The 26,259-nt window shown below is 32.5% G+C and overlaps 1 protein-coding gene across 1 annotated transcript in view; it reads left to right on the top strand.

Moving 5' to 3' along the window:
- The window catches only part of MS3_00002143 (uncharacterized protein), a 70,707-nt gene that overhangs the window by 17,406 nt on the left and 27,042 nt on the right, over positions 1 to 26,259 (top strand). The window contains exons 10-16 of the mRNA XM_051209716.1: positions 1,106 to 1,578; positions 3,575 to 3,717; positions 4,868 to 5,248; positions 10,655 to 11,113; positions 16,388 to 16,657; positions 17,471 to 17,736; positions 23,103 to 23,186. Of these exons, the coding sequence (XP_051075176.1) occupies positions 1,106 to 1,578; positions 3,575 to 3,717; positions 4,868 to 5,248; positions 10,655 to 11,113; positions 16,388 to 16,657; positions 17,471 to 17,632 (1,888 nt within the window). The 3' untranslated portion in view covers positions 17,633 to 17,736; positions 23,103 to 23,186. The remainder of the gene's footprint in view (positions 1 to 1,105; positions 1,579 to 3,574; positions 3,718 to 4,867; positions 5,249 to 10,654; positions 11,114 to 16,387; positions 16,658 to 17,470; positions 17,737 to 23,102; positions 23,187 to 26,259) is intronic.

The following is a 26,259-nucleotide window of genomic DNA, read 5'->3' as shown; positions in this document are numbered from 1 at the left end:
AAACCCACTCGTTGTGTAATTCACAACAAACTTTTAAATATAGATTGTTATTCATTAATCACACGTAGCAAAATGATGATGGCTAACCTTTTTCTGTTGTTAATGAACATCGCTACTATGTATTGAACTATCGGTTTTTGAGGTTGGAGCAATAGCTTGGTGGTTAAGGCTTTTTAATTTCAGCCACTAAGTCTCAGGTTCAAATCCCTCTCCAACCACTTCGGTTAGGTCAACTTTGTAGTATCATTAGCCCTCGCACGTAGTGTTGATCATACCCAAGTACCTGGCGAACGAGTTAATTTAGATTTGAAATGAAGATTAATCTTTTCTTAAACATGAATAAATAGAGGCTAATTTAGTGAATATCTAGATGGCCTATTTGTTATTTTTAAGGACAAATAGTAAAATCGGTACGAGGAACCACTAAATAACGTTATTTTAATTATATTCCATCTATTCTCTTCATGAATAGCTGATACAATATTAAAAGCTAACTACTAATTGGAATATCTAACCCCTCTATCTTATTCATCGTTGAAGGTCCATTTTTAACTAGCTTTGCGGTAGCTTCGCTCAAAGTTTTGGCGATAAGTAAAACTGGTGGTTTTAACACTACGGGAATAAAACAGTAGTTACTTACGAACTTAGATGATTTTCGCATTGTAAGATGAATGTACTGAGTGTGTAGATTTAAACTATTTGAACTTCGACTAAGTACTCTAAAAGTGTCGTGCTCACCATGTAGTACACATAAATCCTGGTTGGGTTCGTAGAAGTCCATACTGTTAAGAAGTCTGTCTAGTGGAGTGTTTAACCTTCACTAGTCTTCACACATAAAGCATGGCTCAAACCCGAATACACGAATCTTTTCTTAATAAATGAGTTACATCCCAGTATTGTTTTCTCTAGTATTGTTCATTTTCAATGCTTCTCAATCTTATGCCAGTTTATGGTGAAAATTACCAATAAAATTCCATTCTGTTAGTCCACCTAATAAATCTAAGCAACATCATGTAGATCATGTCCACAAATTGGTTCTATTTTAATAGTCATTTTAGTTTTTTCTTGCAAAATATTTTTATAATACCTTTTCTTTTCTGTCAAGGGGTCGTGATATATTTCAAGAGGCATTAAATGAACCAGAAATAATACTTCGTGTACTTCCTCATTCAGCCTACCAATACAGTTCTTCACTATCTATACAAAACATTGATAAAATAAACAGGACAACTACAGAGAAATCAGAGAAACCTTCATGTGGTCTAATTGTTATCGTATCCGATCCATTGTCTAAAGCTAAAGAAGTTGAAATAAAATCTAATTCAAATCAGTTAAAACCTATACCACCACCACCACCTCGTCGTTCTCCCAACACTGTATTAACTCGTATTCCAGAAGGAATTATTAAACCATTAATTGACGAATTTTTAAAAGAGAAAAAACAACAAGAAAATAATAATAATCAATTACCATCATCACAAGAATTAACAAAATCTGTTGTCAACTCAGAAACAAATATTGTTAATAATAGTGATGATTTGCACACATTTACTTATCATACAATTCATTTATGCAAAGGTAAAATGAATTTTCTTGTATAATAATATAATTATTTCAATATTGTATGTATAGTCAGTTAGTCGTATAGTTGACATAGAGTTATCCAATAATAATGCATGCGATTCCAGGTTGATATATACACCATATTAGTACAATGGGATGGAACTAATAAGATGAATAGCAAATAAAGTTACGATAATAATAATAATAATAATAATAATAATAATAGTACTATCAACGATAGTTAAAAAAAGTCTAAATATTTAAGTATATGGTTAAATAGAAAGGTATATACGAAGGACAATTGGAACTCTAATTCTTGAGTGGAGATAAACGATAAATGCAACTCTGTTACACAGTGCTTAACTATTGTGTACACTTGTGTGTGTAAATACTCTTTTTTTCCTGAATTTCGTTCAAAATATTGATGAGAAATATTCATACAGCATTAATAAGTACATTTACTAATACTTTATTCAGTTCAGTTTACAGAATTTTATCAAATTCACAGAAAAGATACAAAAAGCGACAAATCTGTGGGTGAACACAATTGTTATTTAATTCCCATAGTACTATTAGTATTAGTAATATCATCATTACAAAGGTGCCTATTGTAAGTCTTCGAAAATTAATCGACATGAAACCGACCATTTTCAGCTCATATGACTTCATTAACATACTCTAAATTGTAAATCAGGATCTTGTACACCGATGACCACTTTCCATAATATTTCTTTTAAAACTTCATCTTTAATAGGGTACGAAAAAAAAAAAATGAAATACGCAGTCGGACAATCTATTTTTGATCATATCTGAATGACATTGTTAACATTGTGTTAGTCAAATAAAAATCCTTTTTTCATTATGACATTAATTTACTATTATTTTTTGTGAACTTGATCTGTCAGCGATGATGTCTATTCTCAGAGTTTAAAGGCAGATAATATTTACTGTTAAACTACTTAGTTGTGGGTCAGTCTTTAAAAACATCTATGCTTAATTCATCGGAACTTACTACTCTGTCTTGCTTCGAATCTTCTAAAATTTAGTGAACTAATGGTATTTCTGCTGTCAGACTAATATGCTGCAGTGATCCAGGTAGAAGGTCTCATGTGACTAGCTGAACTTAAAAAGACCCAGAAAGACTCATCGTTTCAATTGTCTGAATTGATACTGGACTCCACTTATCCTTCTTTCTTTGAAATATTCTAAATAACTGCCATCTCTTTATTTCAATCCAATTTTCTTGAGATATCTGAATAGCTTTACTATTACTTATCTTTCATGCACCTTTTTTGCTTTCATTGTTATCAAAAGAGCTTATACTAATTACTTACACTTTTGATCTATAAAAAAAACTGCTTAAAGTTTACATACTCAGTTATATCAATTATTCTCATTGTTATTGTTAAAGTTCGACATACAGTACTAGATGACGATAGCGAGTCGATTGAATCCTCATCTAACGAAGTAATTTTGACATATGTTACGCAGATAGACCCTGACTTTCTGGTTGGAATCCGCGTGATTATCGTAACCTATGGTTAGAGATGTTTAATAATGGCTCATAAACATTCACAGCAACGTAGATACATTCACTTTCTGTCTTCTCTTGAATCTTGAGTCTCGAAATTTTCTTATAGTTTTTCTCATCTCTATATATAATCTTTTGTACTACTGATTCAACTACTATTAATTCTACTATTTTGGTATGTTTTTTAATAATCTTACCTTTCTGTGCTAATGTAGTGTGGGAACTTGAACCGATGCACGTGTGTCAGGTTTTACTTTGCGTATGACTGATTGACCTGCACTAATCATTTCGTTAGTTTGATTTTGTTGTGCTAATATGATGTGACAGCTTGGTCCAAAACATGTTCGTTCCAAGCCCTCCGGTGGTTTTAACTAAATAACCATCAGTATTATTATCTAACGTTAATGTCTTTCGGAAATATCAGTTTTCTGTACCTAGTTTTAACTGTTTCTTGTTTCTTTTTATTGATTGTTTTTTCAGGTTCCAATGGATTGGGATTTAGTTTAACTAGTCGTGATTCATTGACATCATCGGGTCAAAAAGTTATCTGTGTGAAAAATATACTACCAGGTGGAGCAGCTCTAATCGATGGCCAATTAAAACCTGGTGATCTTCTAATGAAGGTAAATAGATGTTCTTTCTCCCACTAAAAGAAAAAAAACCTATCTAATTTTATTCTAATTAACCTTAAATCAAAAATTTTGATAGTGTTTAATCAAGAAAGATTTCTTAGCTTTTGAAAGTTCCAACCTATCTTGGTGAAACAGACCTTGTTAGCTCTCACCATACATAATGTTGCCACAGAATTACAATAATAAAATAGAAGTTCTAGCGATACAACATAAATCAAGCCGTTATCAAGAATCTCTAACTTCATAACTTTAGGTTACACAAGTTCAAAACGAAGCAGGTTTCATTGAAAATTTGTTTAGTCAGCCTAGCGAAGTATTCTATCTATGGTAGAAGAATAGCGGTGAATATATTTAAAGATTTTCAACAAGAAATATTTTAAAAGCTAGCAGTTCTCCACAGACTTATCCGAATTAATTTATGCCGAGAAACCTATTTCAGCTCTCTCTGACCTCGATAAGAAACTTTAAAACAAATTTGTCAGGTTTCTATACACTGACTTACTAGAAACACTAAATAAAATGGTATGTAAATGAGTTAAATGTCTTTTAGTACTAGTCAGCAGTTATTTAATGCTATTAAAAAGACTGACCTAATAAATTGTATGGTTATTCACTTAGCTACGGAGTCTATATGACTGCTGACTTGTGCAACAGGGATGAATTTCAATTCATTCGTAAGTAAAAGGCAGTATCAAGACAGCCCACTCAAAATGCACATATACAGGAAAAGACTGATCAACTCCGGTCCTTAACATCAAGGGGAAGATTTTAAAAAAATCCCTACAAATTAAATTAAGATTCATCCTTGTTACACAAGTGAGTGGCTATTTGAACTCAATAGCTCGTTGGATAAAATTTCAAGCGTTTGGGACAAAAGGTACTGGGTTCGAGTTTCACTGTGAACATCAACACTGGAATTCACGTGCATCTGAAATAAAATAAAATATGCTGTTTGAATTCCAGTCTTAACTACTACTCAACTCTACTTAAAAACAATATAATATTCTAGAAAATAATAGTTCTACTGTCTGTATGCAAATGCAATTTTCTAATGTTTGTATTATTTTCTGTGTGTAAATTTCGGAAGTCAATAGAGAAAATTGTTTTCTATTATCTATTTTTTATGCATATATATATGTAGGTTGATAATATTGATGTGAATGAAATTGGTCAAGCACAAACTGTTGCATTATTACGAAGTAAACCTGTAAATACTTTTGTTACTTTAGTTGTCAAACGATCAAGAAATAATTCCCATAATGCAGATATCAATAATAATAATAATAATAATGACCATAATCTTGATCAAACATGTCTACCTGATTTGAAAACTATGCAACCATCTGTTATCTGTACAATAGCATCAAGTTGTTGTATAAATACTGCAAATGAACAACCAACAAAATCAATATTATCTTCAATATCCTCATCGCCATCAACATCACAACCAATAACACAACAACATAATGAAAGAGTGATTGTGGAACAACCATCTAGTCATGATATAAAAATACCTGATAAGGTTAGCATTGATAATTGTATTTTTTCCATTAGTGAATAATATTGTACCAAATCAACCTGATTTCTAGATGATAGTCTTAAATTTTTTTGCTAAAATATTCGTTAAACTACATCAGATCTGTTACAATTGTATAATACTTACGTGAAAGACTAATCAACTACTTAAAATTCTAACGGAATAGTACCATTGTTCATACTGTGAAAGGTCAAAAGTTGAAAGTAAAACGCTTAATAAAACAAGTTCATAAAAACAGAATGTAGGGGGGGATAAAAGTTGCATCCATACATTTCTCTCTGTTATTCATTACTATTGATTGTAAGTTACTGATTTTGACCTTTTTCCCATAAGTCTCCTAGAAATACCTCAAGTTACACTGTTTTTTATTGGTTAATTATTGATAGCCTCTAGCTGGTAAGGATAACCACAATAACAACTTTTAAATTAAGTAGTCTGGACTTAACAACATGGCTCAGACCAGAAGTTAGTGACTTTAGGGATTGATGCCAGGTTTTGGTTTGACCACCCCTAACTTTCTTCCGTCCATCTCCAACACTAGTCAACATGGCGCTCCGTAGTATTCGGTGGTTGAGTAATACGTGGCTTAACCAGTCGATGCAGATTCACAATCTCATCAACTGATTTACTATCATTCCCTGTTATCCTGCGTCTAACCTACAAACTACGATTCTGATTAAAGAAGTAAATTGCAAAAGAAACATTAAAATGTAATAAACTGTTTATTTCAATCTTTTATACACATAGTTCCCTTTATGATTTTGAAAAGAGCAAGAACAAAGATTCTAGCTGTAGTATTGCTATACTATACGAATATGTCTTTAATATAACAATATAACTTCCGACCAAACTCTTTCATGTAAGTAATTTAAACCCAATATGTAATTATAATTTTAAATATCACAGGTTGTAAGCGGCTGACGAGAACCTACGAAAAAAAATGAATCCATGCTATTCTGCTAGAATTTTTATTTCAATCTTGTAAATATGAATATAGGGTATTAACAATACAACAAATCTACTGGTCTAAGAAGACTAGATATTATGTTCTGAGACAATTGTTCATTTCAATATTTTTATTTTTTCTAATCATGTATTTTCTATTACCATTTACTGTTTATTCTAATCGATTTTCATTTTTGTGTATGTGTTTGTTTATTAAAACATAACAGTTTTTTTAATACTTTCACTCTCATGCACTAGGCTCTGCATTCAATAGTACATATTATATTTTTTATCTATTACTTGATAGTTAGTGTTTTGTTCTGCAAAATATCCCATTATCAATTTTTTCTTATTGACTATCCCTAATGAAGTTTAGCTTTTTTTTCATCGATGATTTATTGAACTACTTCGTTGACTTGGAAATTTATCTTAATAATAGTAGTAGAGTGATCCTGCTTCGGTTTGACGCCCGTGCAGTATTCCAGCCCTCACACAAATCGAATGACGAAGTGTGATACATATATATTTGGTCCCTCCTTATACCAAGGTTTATATGTTTAAATAAAATAATAATAAGTAGAGTGATACTTATGTTATAATTTGTCGTTTGAATGCTTATTGTCTTGGCTCTTTTAATGCTACCTTTTGTATCTGGTCGTCGTTGATTGTTATGTCGGAAACGCTTATCAATTATACTCGGAACGAGGGACCTCTGCTATTTCCACGACGCGAAAGTAAGAACACAAATACGACGACGACGATTCTAGTAGAAAATACACTCATCTATATATTGATTGTACACCCTTCGGTTACGCTCCCAGGTCGTTAAGACCAGCAATAATCCAACTTCCTTTTCAGGTTCCTCAAGAAATACCCTTCCACAGTGTGGGCAGCCCGGAAGTGATATCAGCCCTCATACCCGTAACAGCACACGAGACCAAGTTGGTCACATTCAAATCCTTCCTACACCTCCTAATAACTCTCTTATCTACTCGACTAACCCTTCTCACGTCCCTTTATTACCTCGCAGCGCTAGGGCAAACGATTCGAGTACGCGGAACGCTATTCCTGGTCTCCTAAAACCATGCTCTAAATTACATGTAGGAGCTTTTAACGTCTGAGTGAGCCATGTTAGTAGGTGTAGACCACCTGGTTGGGGACTGCGAGATGATAGCAACCGATGGTTAGAGACCCTGAATGACATGGCTCAAAATCGTTTGCAATGGCGCAGGTGCATACACTCTTTGTGTTCTCCCAAATTCTAATCTTCTGAATTCTTCATGTCCCTTTTTTCCTCTTTCGAAGTTTATTTCACTGGTTTATACTCCTTGGATAACATCTTCAAACCCTAATCTTTCCGATTACTGCTTGTACTCTTACTACCTTTAACACTACGGGATTGAATCGACAACTGCATTTCTGTGCTAATGTGGTGTGGCAACTCGAACTGATGTACGTACGTACGAAGTTCCACGTTGTTACTGACTGACTGACCAATCTATATAGTAATATTTGCAGTAATTATGGTAATCATTAGCTTCAAGATGGATTTGTAATTTCAAAAGAATAGCCGTGATTTATGGAATTTAACTAATATTAAAAGCGATACAGATGTCATAGGTGACATTTAATGATCGTCATTCTCTATCCGCAAACTTACTGAAATCGGAAATGTAAACCAGTGAATTTTGACTCTTTAGTCCAAACTGCTAGATCTGAAGATTGAAAAATCTATCCAGTGTTCAAACATAGCCTTCTCTCTCCAATACGAAGAACGAAATAAGACAAGAAAAATAATTTTGATGTTTTCTTAGCTCATGTTTACTAGCCTTTAAAACTTATTTTAGACTGAACCATAATTGTAATTCCCAAATCTAAACAATAATGAAAGTCTCGCAATTCCCTTAATTGTAATTTTCGTGTGTGTGTGTGTGTACAGAATAACCAACAATGGTTTACAAACTACTATCACTATTACTACGACTACCATTACTATTACCACTACTTGCATTCTGATCCGCTAAGAGATAAATCAAACTTTTCAAATGGATTACTTCTTTCCTTAGATTAGGTTGATTATAGTCTAACTAAGTTTTGATTATTTCATTTGTTTTTATGATTGGATTTTGTTGACAGAAATAGTTACGTCAGCTTCTAGGATAAGAAAGTATAAATGTTTGTTATTTTGTAATTGAATACATAAATTATGAACTTATAAATAAGCCTCTTGTACTAAGATATTATACCTGATTTCAAGTTTTCGGGGTTAATATCAAGTCATCTATATACATAATTAACGCAAAAATAGCCCTGTTGCGCTCTGCACCATCATGCAGCTCTAAGTTAATGGTTGGTTTTGTTAATGTTTCTAATTCAAAATGAATATTTACTGGGTTTATGACTCGTGGAAAAGCTTACATAAAATACATTCTTTTGAATAATTTAATTCATTTATCAAGGACCTCTTTTTTTACCTGAGCAATGTCGCTTTAAGGTTTGTATATTTCAATGCCCAGTTTGTTATTAGAGTAAAGCAGTTAAGATTGTTGAACTATTCAGTTATTTGGGTAGCCTTATTAGAATTGATGAGTTGATGTCTGACTATTACTACGCATCTTGCTGTGACCTAGTAAAATATCTCTACACGAAATGACTCTTAATTATAATAGTCCCGCTTTGTTTAACTCTTAAATAATCTCCACATAGATTTCGTTATCAGTACTGTTCCTAATCCTAAAATTGTACATTTGTCATAATGTGAGTGCCTAATCTATAAGATCTCACGTGGAAGTCACATCATTGTCTACACTGACTCGTCCTATCGTAATCATCATCAATATATGGTGGATAACACATTTAGGCTGGAGATGGAAAAATATATTTAATATGAATAAAAATGATAAGACAACACACAAGAATGACCACGCCTGCGAGGCTGAGCCATGCCATCTGATTGGATTCAATTAATCCTTTCCGCCCTCTCCATAGTTGTGTTTTTCTCCGCATAAAATGTTGAATATCTATTTTCCCAGTTCTCTCGTTTTCAGCTTTGAGGGTTGTGTGGTTAGAGCCTAATGCCCTTACAGACCAACTTTTTTATACATCAACCGGAGTTTACTGACTATTAACACCCTCTTTGTCTGTACTACAAGAACAAGTTCAAAGCGATTGATTGTCAATATTGTTTAGTCCTGTAATCGCGCATAATATTGATATTCTTTTTCTGCTCAAACTTAGAAGTGCTTTCGTCACTAACTTAGCTCTCTATAGGCCTAACCTTTTTCACTCCCCTAAAATTTAAAAAGATATAACTGTCCTGAAACAAGTTTTGAGAAGAGGGTCACATATGATACTTTGGGTGAGAAAAAGTCGTACTTAGCCATACTGAAGTTGATAAGTTGATGTCTGACTTGACCTCGATTTCCGATATGAAATATTCTTATGGATCTCATCAACTTGTGATGTTGATTTTAGCTATGTATTAAAATCCAGACATCCTACCTATAATCAACAAGAAATTTATATTTTATAGTTTAAATGTAACATAAAATAACGTGTCTAAAAATTGGCTGCAGTTACGCAGATCCATTCATTATTTATCTTCCCGCAAATCGCCGTGTTTATGTTTATCTATCTATTTGTGATACCTCCAGTGCATATAAAGTGTTCTAATGTATAGTTGAAAATGAGTATACTACACAATATTTCTCCTTGTCCCATTCTACCGCTGTGAACTGTTCTCGTTGAGTTCGGAAAATATATACATTTAACATATATATGATTACTATTGTTTTTGTAAAATAATCAAGCAGATAACAATGAATTGTTTGATGCTAGCTGTTGGTTAATAATAAATGAATTGTTTACCAAACACTAGATCAAACAGACACTTGTTAGGTTGAACCTTACATTGATCAAATAAAGGCATCTCGTCAACCTACAAAATCTGTCTTAACTACCTTTGTTTCTTACGCTTTTCAATTGTAGGTACTTAGTACTTTTTAAAAAATGTATGTCTCCCTCTTGTTGTTTTATCCTTCTGTTTATCTCATTTGAACTAATCAATACGCAACCACTTTATGTCTCCAGTTCCTTTTCTATATCTTCGTCAAGATGAAATGTTTGTTACATATGAAGCCTACCTATTAATTGGAAAAACCATTATAATGATGTAACCATAAGTACTACTGATTCGTTCGAACTAGTAGTGTGTCGATGTACCAAGTTCATTAGCATTTATAAAAAACTCATTGGATAAGTAAAACGCTTATCTTTAGGTAAAAAATTTGTAGATGATAATATCAAAAATATTTCTACTTTTTCTAAGACATCAAAACTTTCTACTGACTTTTTTCAACGTAAAATAGTTTTTAAAATTGTAATTTATTTTCTCGTAAATCTTAACTTACACATTTGTTTTTATTTTTGCATATCCTCTATTTTAAGCTACCCGAATGGAATTGTTGTTCATCCGACATCTCTCAAAAACTCCATCCCCTTCCACCTTCACATCCTTCATATAAACTTCATGAAATCGATTCATCTCACTGGTCAATTTATTTATTGAATATACATTTACCTTTGACAAAAGTCAATGAATCCGATAAAATTACAAAAATACGACAATATACAGATTCTACTGTACATCAATCAACAGTTAAACGATATACAGGTAATCCTGTCACCTTAGGTGTAAGTGTATCAGTAAGACGCTTGTCAAATAATTTGTGTGTTAATAGCAATGATGCCCTTGGTGGTGGACTCAGTAGTTCTACTACTGCTACTGCTAATACTACTGTTACTGTTAATGAAAAACATTCAAGTGTACAAATTGATAAAACTAATGATTCACAATGGAATGCTGTCTTTGTAAGAACTGTAATTGATGGTGGTCCTGCTTATCAAGTAAGTGTTGTTATGACTTGTTTATTATTTATTTATCTTCTTTTTTTTAAATTATTTATTGTTTTGTTTTATTATTATTTTTTCCAAAATCTATCTTTCTGTTGTTGTTTCTTTTTGTAATTTTCAGTTAGACGCAAAGTTTTGGTTAGGAGATTATGTTGTTTTTTTTGGTAAAATTTTGACAGTTACAATCCTACTGATTATCTATTCATTTGTGATTATTCTTTTTTCTTTTAAAAAACAATACTGTATGCTATAATTTCATCTTGATAAAATAAGAAATTACCATTTTCCAATTCAAGGGTATTTAATATAAACACGCATTTGGATATGTATATGTATTGATCATACTTAAATCTCTCAGCTAATTGATATAACACTTTCTTTAATACTATAAGTGATATTTCATAAAATTAGCTTGGTTAAAGAAAAAAATATTGTGAACAAATAAAGAACTACAAGATTTATAAAATGAATTGAATTCCACTGCTTCTTAAATAGTTATGAATGAAATGTAGTTTAACGACCTGCACTTATCGCTTTCAGTTGAATTTATGGATATCATGTTCTTGAGGTAGGATGTATTTATGAAGGACTAAGAAATGTTTTTATAATTGATTGATTACTGAGTAGTGACCAATGTCAAGTTATTCTTAGTGCAAATCCAATTCTACCTGTTAAATTGCTATGCGACCACTAGTCTAGGTGGCCCGACATCGCATGTACTATGTTGAGATAGATATATGGTATTGGTTGGTGGTAGTCGACAAGTTTCGTGCTATTTGGCACTCATCAACAAGGTGTACCCCGCAATCTTGAGATAGCCTTCTGTAAGGTTTTCTAAGCATATTACTCGAAATGTTGCCTTAAGGAAAACATTGTTTCTTCTATGTGAAACGACTGGTCACTTAATGTATAATCGACATTAGGAAAAGGTTAAAGCATAAACCATTCAAAATTATTGATAAACTACAAATACCACTTTTACTCCCCTTTTCAGTAGGCATTAATACGAGGTGTTTCTGAACTGACTTTTGTATTGAAAAGGAAAAAGGTTGTAAACCTGTACAATAAAAAAAATAATTGTTATGAACTATTGTTTGAACTATTATATAATTCTTTTTCTATTGTATCTATTCATTATTGTCCACTCATTCAATTAGTTTTTCCTCTTAATTGTGATTCTTGATTACATAGTTGTTTACTTTAATTATCACTATTCATATGACTTAACACTTAATATATAAATACACACTGATTTCAGCCACTATATTCAATGCCATATTTTGTGATCGAACGCATATTATGTTGCATCTGCTGAATACTTAACTGACTTAGTACCTGGTACCGAGAGCCGTGAATCAAACGATGTTTGTAAGAACATGAAGACTACAGACTAGGACTTGACACACATGATATTGATCACCAACTAGTGATCAATCAATTGTGAATATGTAAGGATTTATTTGACGCTTAAAATAAGTCTAAATAAACACCTAAATACTCTAATTTTCAAAAAGTTTACACTGATTAATAGTCATATTTGTATGTAGAAAACTAAGTAGTTCTTGACATTAATTAATAATTTACTGAATAAATCTAGATATATAGTATCATATAATTAACTACCTATAACCAACTGATGTAACTAATGTAAGTGATTACCCCTTAAAATGTGTCTATATGTCACGGAAGATTTGAAAAAGAAATCAATATTGTATATCAATCGCACTCAAATCAGTTAGGATCTGGCTCACCATATCATGTTATATGATGGGAATGGTTTAACTCATTAGTTCTTGTTGACCTTCGGGAAATTTATTAAAATTCTTACTTTAATGGATGATATAACTAATAGTGGCAGCACTCTAGTATCAATAATCATGTTGCTTATTCAATTTTTGTTCCTTCTAGGTTAGGTTTGCAGAACCTCGTACTTTTTCTAATATTTACACAGCTAAGTACATGAATACGTATATGAGTACTAGGTTGTATTACTTATAGTTAAAAATTAATTAATGGACTACAATGAAAAACTTTTATGAATATTCTTCAATATTTGAATGAATTATTATTTATACTTGTTACCCTTCATGGATCATTGGCCGCCGACCAAGAATCACCAGCCAACTCTGTCCTGCGTTATGCTTTCCACTTACTGCCTAGTGCTATTCGCTCCTTAATGCCTGCCTCCAAATCCCGGCGCAATATGTTCTTTGGTCTTTCTCTTTTCTTTTTGTCTTGAGAATTCCAAATTAGGGCTTGCCTTGAAATGCGGTTTGATGATTTTCGTAAAGTGTAACCTATCCACCTCCATCATCTTGTCCTAATTTCCTCCTTAACTGGAAGCTGGTTTGTTCTCTGCAACAGTAGGTCACTACTGATTATGTCTGACCAACGAACAGTTTGACAGAAATTATTCACCGAAAAATTTTACACAAGATTCCTGGACACAATGTTGGATTTATCTAAATTTCAATAACTGAGATTATTTATAATATAATTTTTACGTATGATGTACAACAAAAAATGTTAAAATCTCTCCATTACTATTTATGGTATTATTCTCTACATTTGATTAATGATTAGTTTTTGCTACTCTATCAGTTTTCTCCAGAGATTGAAAGTTTTAGCTATTGTCACAATGTACTGAAATCAGTTAGTGAGCCAGTCCATGTATCATTACATTTTACGTAGTTGAACAGTAATATTCACTTAGGTGAAATCGATTCTTCGTTACTATAATGGGTTTGCATTTCTGTACAGTTTAAACATATATGACCCCCATAGATGTTGGTCAATTATGTAATATCTGGTTAAGTTTGTCATCAGAATGACTTGTGAAAAATTAAATGCAACGTAATAGTACCGTAAACTTGGTAATAAGTAATCTCAACTTATACTACTTGGATATTAACAAAATTGAACTAACGACTAGTAAAATATATCGTTTTCAGTTAATAATACACTTGGTTATTTACAAAATACTCAACACAAAATATATTAACTGAAATTCAGAAAGTCACCAATTAGTCAGTCAATGAACATGAATTCTGATTATTAATTTTCGTCTCTGACTATCTTAACATCATGTGTGGATAATTCACTCGATTTCTGGCCATACGAAAATCCAAACCGTTTTTATGTATTCAAAATAGTTTGTTCTCTTCCTTAACTTACCCTGGTAATATTGTTTTTTGATTCAGCATGGTGAGTTTCATGTTATTTTCTCTATTAACCTTGTTTCCTCTAAACTTCATCGACCTTTTTAATTTCTCATATATAAATATTCTTAACAAGTATAAGTGTGGTCAGATTGTTAGACATATATTACGCTAATATATCACATAGTTCTGATAATCTCCGTCGTTTTATTACACTGTCCAAATTTATCTAGGGAACTAATTATGTTAAACTTTCTTAAACTGTCAATCTTTAAATTAATTGCATAATACTATTTCGAATTTTGTGGTGTTCTACTCGAAAGCTGAGTGGTGGAGTTTAACCATCATTTCAGGAGTGAGACAAGTATATCACATTTGTCAATGAACAACTGTCAAATAATATTGCAAATCAACCTAAGTTGAGTATTTAAATTATTACATCGAAGCTTAATTGTCTAACAGAAATACTTTCACCACAAAGCCTGTAGGTATTAGTTTTGATCTCTGACAGGTTTTTAAAGTATACAATCATGTTTATCTACCTAAAGTCAGTTCCTGGCAATAAACTATTATCAACTACACCAGTTTTCTGTATATGAAGTGTAAATGTTGATGTTTACTTAATTGTGTATAATCCATTTCAGATGAATATAAATTCTTAACTCTCTCTCTCTCTCTCTCTCTCTCTATATATATATATATATATATATATATATATATATATATATATATATATATATATATATATATGCATGCTTATAATTTACAATTAATTGACCATATGCAGAATTTTCACATAACTGAAATAAAACAGATAATCTAAAATCTACATAATATGGGAATGTTTACAATGCATGAGAATTCTTACAAATTAATATTACAGACAAAATAATTTTCTGTTAACATTATTATTATTATTTTCCTACTATGCATCCACACAGCTTTCTCTAGCTATTGAGATTGATTGTGTATAACAATGTATTAGTAACTAATGCCATTTCCATAATAACGTCGTGATAGTGTTACCTAAAACAGTAAAGATAAACAATAAAAGACCTGTATAACTGGTTGGTAACGTCGGTGATTATTGCGTAGGATAGTGTGAGTTCGAGCCTATAATTTTTCCATGAGTGGAATGATTGATATGAGTCCCAATCAACATGAATCTGGAGATTTCCTCTTAAAGTAACATTTTCCGAGAATTCAATTCAAACTAACTCGTAGAAAAATTCTTTAAAGTCGCCATTTTGGATTTTTAAGCCTCCTATATTTAGTTGAATTCAGCACTATAAACGGATAATCTTCTCGGACCCATGTGTTTTGTCCTGTATTATTTTCTGGCGAAATAATAATAAGACTTCTGCATGTTTTATTTTCCTAATTATTGGGGGGGGCTATCAGTAATCACCAGGAGTATAGTCTCAGTTTCACTGGAAGTGATTATGCGTTCCTGTCTCAAATTGCGTAACATGCGGCGGATTAAAATAGCCTCTAACTATCGAATATCAATTTAGGTACAAGGAGATATCGCGTTATCCGGCTGAAATAATCCTATTATGAAGTTGGTAGATAAAATTTGGTTGGTTCTAGATACTACATAACCATGATATTTGTTCACTATCTACTGACAGATCAATACAAGAAAGAAACAAGTAGTTAGTTTTATCACATATTTAATCATTGCAACTTGTCAACATATCATCTTATCTTGAGAAATTTTCAGTTCATTACAATTTGAAGGATTTGTATCCTTTACACTATAATTTTGTTAGTTATTATAAACGTTATGCCAAGTATTATATCCTAAACAACTCACTACCATTGAAACTAACCAAAAAAACGAGTTAACATGCATTACATGTCCTACTTTCTGTACATTACACTGTACATAAATGCATACTAATCGTTAGGTATCGTTTAACATTTTTAATTGATTTTACACACAGTGAACATCTATAAATTTCCTCTCAAGATATTCTTTATTGTTTATTTCCCCATGTTCCAAGTAATTGGGATGACTTCATATTTTGGAATAATAAAGAAATTTTTATTGCACGCCTCTTTTCTGCATCTAAATAATTTACTGACATTTATCGTTTGTTTATTTTAGGATGGACGTTTACAAGTTGGTGATCGTTTATTAACTATAGATGATCAAAATTTATCTGGATTATCTACTACTGATGCACTTAATCGTCTAAAATCTGTTATTGCAAAAGATTTGAATGAATCTCCTCATCCATGTGTTCATCTTTTGATTGCTCGACCTCGGGATGGAATTGATCCAGATAATTCTTATACAAATTCTATGGAAAATAAAAGTGAGAATGCAATGAATAAAATCACCAGTTCTAATCAGCGTAAATCTTTCTCGGAAGTGGTAAGTATATGTGTATGATAATTGTCTATGATAAGTTCTGAAATCTTTAAGTCTCATTGATCAAAATATCTCAGTTCAATAATAAAATGAACCAGTACACTACTACTACGTCATGAGTGAATGATCGAAGAATACTTGTAGCTTGAGATGATGTTGGAAATGTGATCTCTGAAGTTTCATTGTTCTTTTGAATAACACTATCAACTCGTAATTCAAGGAGAAGTTGGTTGCTAAAATTTTGATGTATGAAGTATTGAGGTCAATCCCCATGAAGAAATACTTGGATGTCGTCTGACTAAATTAAAATGGCTTAATTACATTCACTTTTATTATTTATTTTGTAGAAATGCTTCTGTTAGTAATGTTTTCCTACATGTATAATAAGATAAATAATCTTATAGTATGTCACCAACATTTATAACTTTGACTATGCATTCTAAATCTTTGATTTAGAACTTCTTTGTTATTCGTAACACAGTGCAGTAGTGTCTCTGTTCTTAAGGAGTTCAAATCTCGCTTTACGTACTTCGGTTTAGGAAACTGGATAGTATCATCTCATACATGGAGCGTGACTAATACGCAGATATATGGTGAACAAATTAATTTGCTATAACTAGCGCGTTGAAGTAAGTTATGATAGACCATACCTAACTCATTCATATCCCAAATACCTCAGTCAATGTAAGTTTATGATCACTCCATCAACCTGCAATAACAATACTCTATAATATTTATGGTCAATTTTAACTAAAGATATATATATATATATATATATATTTGAACTCTTTAAATTTTGTTTATTACAATTTTTAGGCAACAAAAGAATCACATAATGATAATAGTGCTAATTCGAAACCGCTACTAGTCTCTGCTGTAGTACACTCATCGGAATCTGTTTCAATGGCCGGGGGAATTCACATGATTCATGTAATCCACCTGGAAAATACTCTTTATCATCTAATCATCTTGCTGTAACCAACTTATCACCGTCATCATCGTCACAACATCTACAATCACAAAAACAATCCACCAATCTCTCTAACACCTCTTATCCTCTGTGTCTAATTCAAAATTCTCAGGTTAGTTAGTTGAATCTAATTCCGCTCATATCATTCACCATTATTCATTTTTATCATTGTTGCTTTATTAATTATTATTAATAATAATGCAATAAACGTTTTAAACTGTTAACCAATTAACTTAATTGAAAGGAATCTGATTTCATTAGAAGTCTACTATTTTTTGAAGTCGTTTATAATATCCTTTTTCTCGTCCTTCGTATATTTGCAGTTTGTTTTTCATTCAACAATGTTAGGGACTCCTTTTAACTTATGAATTACTACTACTACTACTACTACTACTACTACTACTAATAATAATAATAATAATAATAATAATAATAATGTTTTGCCATTATTATGAACAATCAAAAGTCTTCCGTCTAAAACTCAAGAAAGTATTTAAACATGATCAAGAGTGAGTTCGGTTAATTAGGTAAACGAAATTAAACAATTACGTTCCTCTAGCTTTACTCATAGTTTATGAATATTGTCTTTAAAATTCTTGCTTCTTCCAGTCTGCCAAATAACCTCATCAGCCAAACTCCCATAGATTTTATTTATTTAATTAACATTCAACTTCGATAAAAACACCCGTGGCATTCTAACTTGTACTGTAGTAGTTCAAGGTCAGAAATTCTGTACTGGTGGACTAATTTTTGTTAAATGCTTTAATTTATGTAAATTCTAATAGGTTAGTAATTTCTGAAAACTTTCCATTTTAATGACTAACCTTAACATTATCCTTCGACAAAACATAGATCAAGACCAAATGGTAATATATCATTTTTTTGCCACCCAATAACTTTTCAACCACTCTCACGTAGTGCTTGAATGAACTCGGAGTCTGTAATAATTAATCATGCTACAGTCTTAATGCTAAATATTCGACTAAAATTTTTTTGTAAACGTTAGAGATGCTGTGAGTTGGCTATGTAAATTGAATAACTGATGATACGAATTCTTTAACTGTTTAAAGCGTGAACATAATACTTAGCTATTGAATGTCTAAGTTTCATGGCATTTATATTGATTGAATAACTGACTTCTATACACTGACGATTTCTCAGTCTAAATTAACCTTTTATTTACCACTAACTTTTTATTGCTACATTTTTTCTCTACAGTTTTATCAATGTACTTATTTTTACTTAGATCTTTATCTCTAAATTGCATCCCTAACAAACAGTAGATTGGTGTTTGAAACCAAATGATTCAATGACATGATGATATAATAAAACTTGAAAGTATTAAGTTACGGTATTGAAAAGTGGTTTAAAATATATTCCTTATAGTGTGCTTTAATTTCTAAATATTATACTCCACAATATCAATCCTAACGTTATATAAAGCTGTATTTGGATTCCACTACTAACCGCAATTCAAATATACTGGAAAAAACTTGTTATTAAAAGGGAATATCAAGGCATCCACACAGAACCTGTCATATACCAACAAAGGCCGATCACTGGTAACCCCGAATATGAGCAACACCGGAAAAATTAAAATCCCTACTGATTAGTAAACGGAATACACCCATCAAGACATTAAATAAGAAAAATTAGACAATAGTATGTTGAAACGTGGGAATAATTTGACAATCTGTTGTTCGTAACTTTTATTAATATTTTGTGTTTTTCGTTCGCTATTATTGTTTATCGATTATTCAGTATGATATCTGTTGGTTCCCTATGTTTATCCATCATTTGATCCACATGGTTGTCTGCTTTTTACTTGTGACCAAAAAAACCATGTTGATTACCTTCCGTTCTTTTGTCGGTTTATTTTTTAGAAGTTAATTCAAACGCTTCTGTCATTGAGTGCTATTATCATTATTGGTATGATAATTATTATGACTATTATTATATCTGGAAAAGCGAGCAGTTAATTTAATAATGGATTAGATCTAATTGACCCATTTATTGTTCTGATTTTTTTTCAAAGTTCATTATACGTTTTAGTACGCTAGCAAAGCAAAGCATGATAATATGGCCTAGAAAAGTGACATTACATCGTTTTTATGCTGAATACAGAATATAAATGACACGTAATTACCGTTCTTTGTTTTCTTCTCTTTATCTAATGTAATCTAAATTTACATTCTTTTATTTCTTTACTTTTTCAATTTTTCTGAATTTTTACATTGTCTTTTCCGTTTCTGATTTGGTGCAATATAAATTACACTTCAGTTTTATTCTTATTTCATTCGCATTCTCTATACCAAGTTGTATTTATTTTATAACCATTAATGTATGTTGGAAATTATTATAAAGCGCAAGTTGTCGATCTTTTCATCGCATTATCGATTAATCGATGGATGATTAAGGTAAAGTCGACTTATTTCTATTACTATTAGTAGTAGTAGTAGTCATAGTGTTACTTCAACTGATCGATACTATGGTAGTCTTCACTTAATTACACCGATATAATTCAATATGACTTACAAATGGCTCATTCAGTTTTCAAAATAATTAAACACCAACCAGGCTCTTTTCAAACTGACCAACACAAAGCCCAATTCTGTTACAATCGCGCAGGTACCAAGATACTCAATTGACCAACATTTTACAATTATAGATATCTATACTTTGTATTGTCCTCTGAGTGCAATTAACTTGTCTTTTTCCTTTATTTAAACCCACTCTTCTCAACCATCAACCCTAAGTTCGGAAAACGTGTTATGCCTTTCTATTTGAATTCGCTGAATTAGATATAATCTCTACTGTTGGCATGCTCATCGTAATCTGAAGTACAATAGTAAACAAATGTTATATTAACACTAACACTGTACTACCCTTAACATTATTGAGAGTTCAAATAATTAGATCTAATCGATTATTAAATTAACTGCTCGTTTTTTCCAAATATGGTTTGCATCAAATAGTTGTACGGGTTTCGTTTAATACTCACTTTTTTTTCAGTTATTTCACTAGATAACAATTCTTCCAAATGATTAGAAATTCGTCAAACCCTAATTTCCAACTTACATTTAACATATACTGCATAAATTGGACATTGTTTATGATTATTCTTTTACCTTTTCTTACTACAGTATGGTTGTGATTTAATGGCAAAAGAACATATTCTAGAATTGTATTGGGAGCTGTACTAGAGAACTGTTATTATAAGAGTATCTGTGTTGTTATCTGGATGGAGTATTGATTAATCCGCCTAGATTATCAATATAGAAGACCAATGACCTTCCTTCGACTGATAGCTCAATTGATATAAGTAATATTACAATATAGACATAACTACGCCATAAGTAAAACGGAGCTGAATAATAAGTTCACAGTTAATTATCACTAACTTAAGGAAAGAAAAACACATAATAGTAGTTTACGTACCTAACGAAAGCTTGCAAACTTGAAAACATAAGAATACAGTAGTCCAAACTTCTAATAATAATTATACAATAAAAATACATAATAACTCTCTATAAGTTAATTACAAAAGTTACAATAATAATTATATTTACCTCGTTGGTGTAAACCAGGTGAATAACCTCTATTCAAACTAGTTTTTTGTTCTCATTTCTACCATCCCTCTTAAAGCAAATTTGTTCTGTACGTTTTTCTTTCTTCATATCAATTTTTCAATTTACATATATTTGTTTTGGTTATAAAATAGTAATGTGTAATTCTTCTAATATTTTTTACTAGATATCGTTCATTCGTTTGCTCGTATGTTTGTTTCTGTGTTTGTGCACAGAAATACAAGAAGGAAAAAAAAACAGATTATTTTGCTCATCATTTTCAAATCGAATCCTATATGACTACTTAACAATAGCTAAAATAGTGGTAAAAAGGGGCAAAGTAATTTTGGAAATGCAAATGGAAATACTAAGAAAAACAAACAATATATTTTTTTTATCATAGTTGTTTTGTTTCCCTGTAAATTGTTTACTCTCCTTTGTCGATTACATTCATTAACAAAACAACCATACTTTGCTTTTCTTCCATGGCACATAGGTTGTATTATTGTCACTTCAATTGATGATTGTTTTCTTTTTAGTTGAAGGGGTTTGTAGCGGTCGGCTTAATTTGTACCTTGCCTTCGACACGAATTAATCTCCGTTGAGATATCGTCGTAAACTAAGAACTACCGGCCCTGCCACTTCGTCAGTACAAACCCACAATATTCTCAGAAATCGAACCCAAGACTTTGTTTTGCGCAGAGTCCATAACCTTTAAGACTGCTGGATCAATATTCAGTGGTTACTGGCTCTAACATCTTCCGTTGCCTTCAATTTGTAACTGCCCCACATTCTAAATGATTGAAGTTAACTGGTTATGGATCCTCGCTAGAACTTCAGAGAGTAGCTAACTTAATTACTTACGCTTGTTACCCCTCGTGGAAGAGCATAGGCCTCCCACCAGCGTTTTCCATCCAACTTTGTCCTGGGCAATATTTTCCAGTTGCTATTCACTCTTTTTATATCTGCTTCCAATTCTCGACACAGTGTGTTCCTTGGCCCCCTTCTTTTCCGTTTTCCTCCAGGATCCCAAGTTAGCGCTTGTTTCGTGATGCTGTTCGATAATTTCTACAGTGTATTTCCTATGCACTGCCAACTTCTTTTCCTAATTTCCTCTTCATCTGGAAGCTGATTTGTCCTCTCTCATAGTAGGTTGTTGCTGATGGTATCCAGTCAACAAACATTGAGCATGTTTTGTAGACAATTGTTCATTAATACTCGTACATTTTTAATAATAGTTGTGGGAGTTCTCCAAGTATAGTAGAACTGTCTTCACGTTCGTATTGAAGATTATGAATTCGATGTTGGCTTGCAGACAGTTTTTTTAGCTCCATATGTTTTTTTGTTGTAGAAATGTGCTCGCCTTGCCAATCCTTGCCTTTACGTCTGCATCAAATCCTCCTTGTTCATCAATGATGCTACCCAGATATACGAAAGTTATCACCTCTTACAGAACTACTCCATTGAGTGTGATCGTTTTGGCGATCGTAAATAATTGCTTTCATTAAATATGATAGTTAGTTATCCATTTGGTTCAGCTATGATTAAACAATCAGTTTTGAATATTTAATCGTGTAAACATGGTATATATAAATGGTATTTTATAATTTTTGATGTAATCTTTTTCCTTAAACCAGTACATAATCACTAAAACTGGCATAGATCATGTTCATTTCTGATAAAAATTGGTTAGTCGATTTAATTCGAACAGTTTTTTATGACCTCAAGTTCTTGCCTCCTTTAGGAACTGAATACAAAACCTACTGACATGCTCTTTACGTATAGATAACTGAATTATTGTTAATAACCAGTACGATATTATGTAATATCTATGTTTTCTTGTATATGATATTATATAAGCGTAACATAATCCTTCATTATTATTATTATTTCTTTGAATCTCTCATTATAGTCCAATGAAGAAATGTCAAAAACTTTGCATTTAAAATCAAATGCTTATAATTCTAATGTAAATGTCGATAATTCCTATGCAAATGTGAGTATATAAAATTTTCCATTAACACTTGTCTAAAACTTGCCAATTATATTATTTGCTTAAATGTTTTTATCAGTAACATTTTTTTAAAAAAAATTCGATTGACTTATCCTACGTTGTGTGTGTGTATGTCCTCATCAATCACGTAATATTGGCATCAGTTTCACTGCATGAAGTTTAGCATATTCATTAGTTAAATCATAATAAGGATAATGTAAGATTGATCTGTTTTGTTAAGTAAGCACCAATAACCAATCACTATACATCACATCCCGGTCTATATATATATATATATATATATATCATAAAAGCAACATGTTAAAATCATCTGTTCATTGAATGTGTTACTCATATTCATTCTGTGTTGCTCTGTTGTTCCTGTTTTTATTAATATTGCTATCACAGCTATTTCTGTTATTAGTGTGTATTACTCTTGCTGGAAATGTAATTGTCATTTTATTGACCAGTGGTGTGGTAGGTAGTTTTGTTTCATCACTTAATTACAATTTAAGGAATATATGCTTATGTATATATAAATGTATATTTACATTTACATGTAATCCCTATAACTCATTAACATTTTATTTTCTCTCTTTTTTATCATTTCTTTTGTTCATTTATTAATTTTTCGTGGCTTGTTTGTTTATCTGCATGGATACCTGTGTATATGTATACATAAATGCATGCAACAACATTTGTCGTTTGCATTTTCATCATTTTACTTCTATGTTATATAATTTGTTCAATATCATGCTATCTGCAGTAAACGTAGTCATTACTAGTCATTGTTTTACATATCTATCTATAATGCATTGTAATTCTTCGTGTGTTTATATGTGTTTGCATGTTTTTTTTGTGTTAATTCTACACTGATTCATCATCTGTTTTAATTACCTGTTTTTCTGTTACGATTTTTATTATCCAAGACGTATGCATATTAGCGTGTCTGTCTGTGGGTGTGTTTACCCGCTTCTATTCCTCTGAGCATGCACCTGTTTCATACTCATTAAGTATTTTTTACGATTATCCTTTCCTGATAAATATTGTGATCTCCAGTACCTAAATATTAATATATATTTAAGTAAGCTCAACTGTTTTTCGTCTGTTTACTCTCAAGAATATTAATTTCTCTGTTTTAATTCTCACATTAAACAACATTATGTAGAGTTTTTCTTCCGATTATTGACAGAGAAAAGATGAAAACACTTAACATAATTGTTGTTTCATCAATTTAACTTTGGAATTTTTTTCCTGCTGTGATTCATTTCATGGTTGACTTTGAGCATTTAAACTTTCCCTCTTTTGACAGTGTTATCTATGAGATGAATTCATTAATAGTGATACATCTGTTTTCTCAGCGGCTTCCTTTTATTATCTTCATACTCATTACTTGTTTATCTGTTAATGAGAAAAGTAATGCTATCAACTGGTTAGGCTTTTTTTGTTTTTTCAAGAATATTTTTAAACCTCAAATCAGGTCATCACGATTGTCATTTGTAATTACCACTTATATAGTTATTTAGTTATTGAAACCAGCCAATAACATCCACAGTCAGGACAAACGATTAATTATATTCGCCTTCGATACTAATTAATTTCTTCGTCTTAAAATTTATACTACTAGTTGTAGATGTTATTTGCTCTGATAAATATACAATCTGAGATGGCCTATAGCAATAATATAAATAGATCGAGTTGATGCACTGAAATTATATTTATCATACTGTTTTTTTGTTTCGTTTTTTTCTTTTTGTTTATACACAACAAGTTCTCTTTGTTTTACCATCTACATATGCTCTCCCTTTTTTCTCTATTTTTGTTTACTCTTCCACTTTCAGTAATGAATTTAATAATCTACCTTACGAATTGAATTATTTTTACATTCCGGATACAAATCTAATGTTGTTGTTGTTGCTTGTAGTGTTAACTCACTCTAAATTATATTCCCCTTCTTTTTTATATACCATAAAATGTTTGAAAGACCTCCTTTGATGATTCTACTACTGTTTGCCTCTCCCTCTCGTTCCATTTGATGAGATATTTTATTCACGTAGTATTCAAAACAAAATGTTTATGTATGCACTTACATGTAGTGATACTTTAATGTTTATAGATTTGATCGGTTGTTTTCTACTATGGAATTGAATATAAAGATAGTATTATCGTTACTACTACTACTACTACTACTACTACTACTACTACTACTACTACTACTACTACTACTACTACTACTACTACTACTACTACTACTACTACTACTACTACTACTACTACTACTACTCTACTGCTGCTGCTGCTGCTGCTGCTGCTGCTGCTGCTGCTGCTGCTGCTGCTGCTGCTGCTGCTGCTGCTGCTGCTGCTGCTGCTGCTGCTGCTGCTGCTGCTGCTGCTGCTGCTGCTGCTGCTGCTGCTGCTGCTGCTGCTGCTGCTGCTGCTGCTGCTGCTGCTGCTGCTGCTGCTGCTGCTGCTGCTGCTGCTGCTGCTGCTGCTGCTGCTGCTGCTGCTGCTGCTGCTGCTGCTGCTGCTGCTGCTGCTGCTGCTGCTGCTGCTGCTGCTGCTGCTGCTGCTGCTGCTGCTGCTGCTGCTGCTGCTCTGCTGCTGCTGCTGCTGCTGCTGCTGCTGCTGCTGCTGCTGCTGCTGCTGCTGCTGCTGCTGCTGCTGCTGCTGCTGCTGCTGCTGCTGCTGCTGCTGCTGCTGCTGCTGCTGCTGCTGCTGCTGCTGCTGCTGCTGCTGCTGCTGCTGCTGCTGCTGCTCTCTCTGCTGCTCTGCTGCTGCTGCTGCTGCTGCTGCTGCTGCTGCTGCTGCTGCTGCTGCTGCTGCTGCTGCTGCTGCTGCTGCTGCTGCTGCTGCTGCTGCTGCTGCTGCTGCTGCTGCTGCTGCTGCTGCTGCTGCTGCTGCTGCTGCTGCTGCTGCTGCTGCTGCTGCTCCTGCTGCTGCTGCTGCTGCTGCTGCTGCTGCTGCTGCTGCTGCTGCTGCTGCTGCTGCTGCTGCTGCTGCTGCTGCTGCTGCTGCTGCTGCTGCTGCTGCTGCTGCTGCTGCTGCTGCTGCTGCTGCTGCTGCTGCTGCTGCTGCT

Source organism: Schistosoma haematobium, chromosome 1 (assembly GCF_000699445.3).
Source record: "Schistosoma haematobium chromosome 1, whole genome shotgun sequence".
Lineage (NCBI taxonomy): Eukaryota > Metazoa > Platyhelminthes > Trematoda > Strigeidida > Schistosomatidae > Schistosoma > Schistosoma haematobium.
Note: the sequence above shows the minus strand (reverse complement) of the source record. Positions and strands in the feature narration are given on the sequence as shown.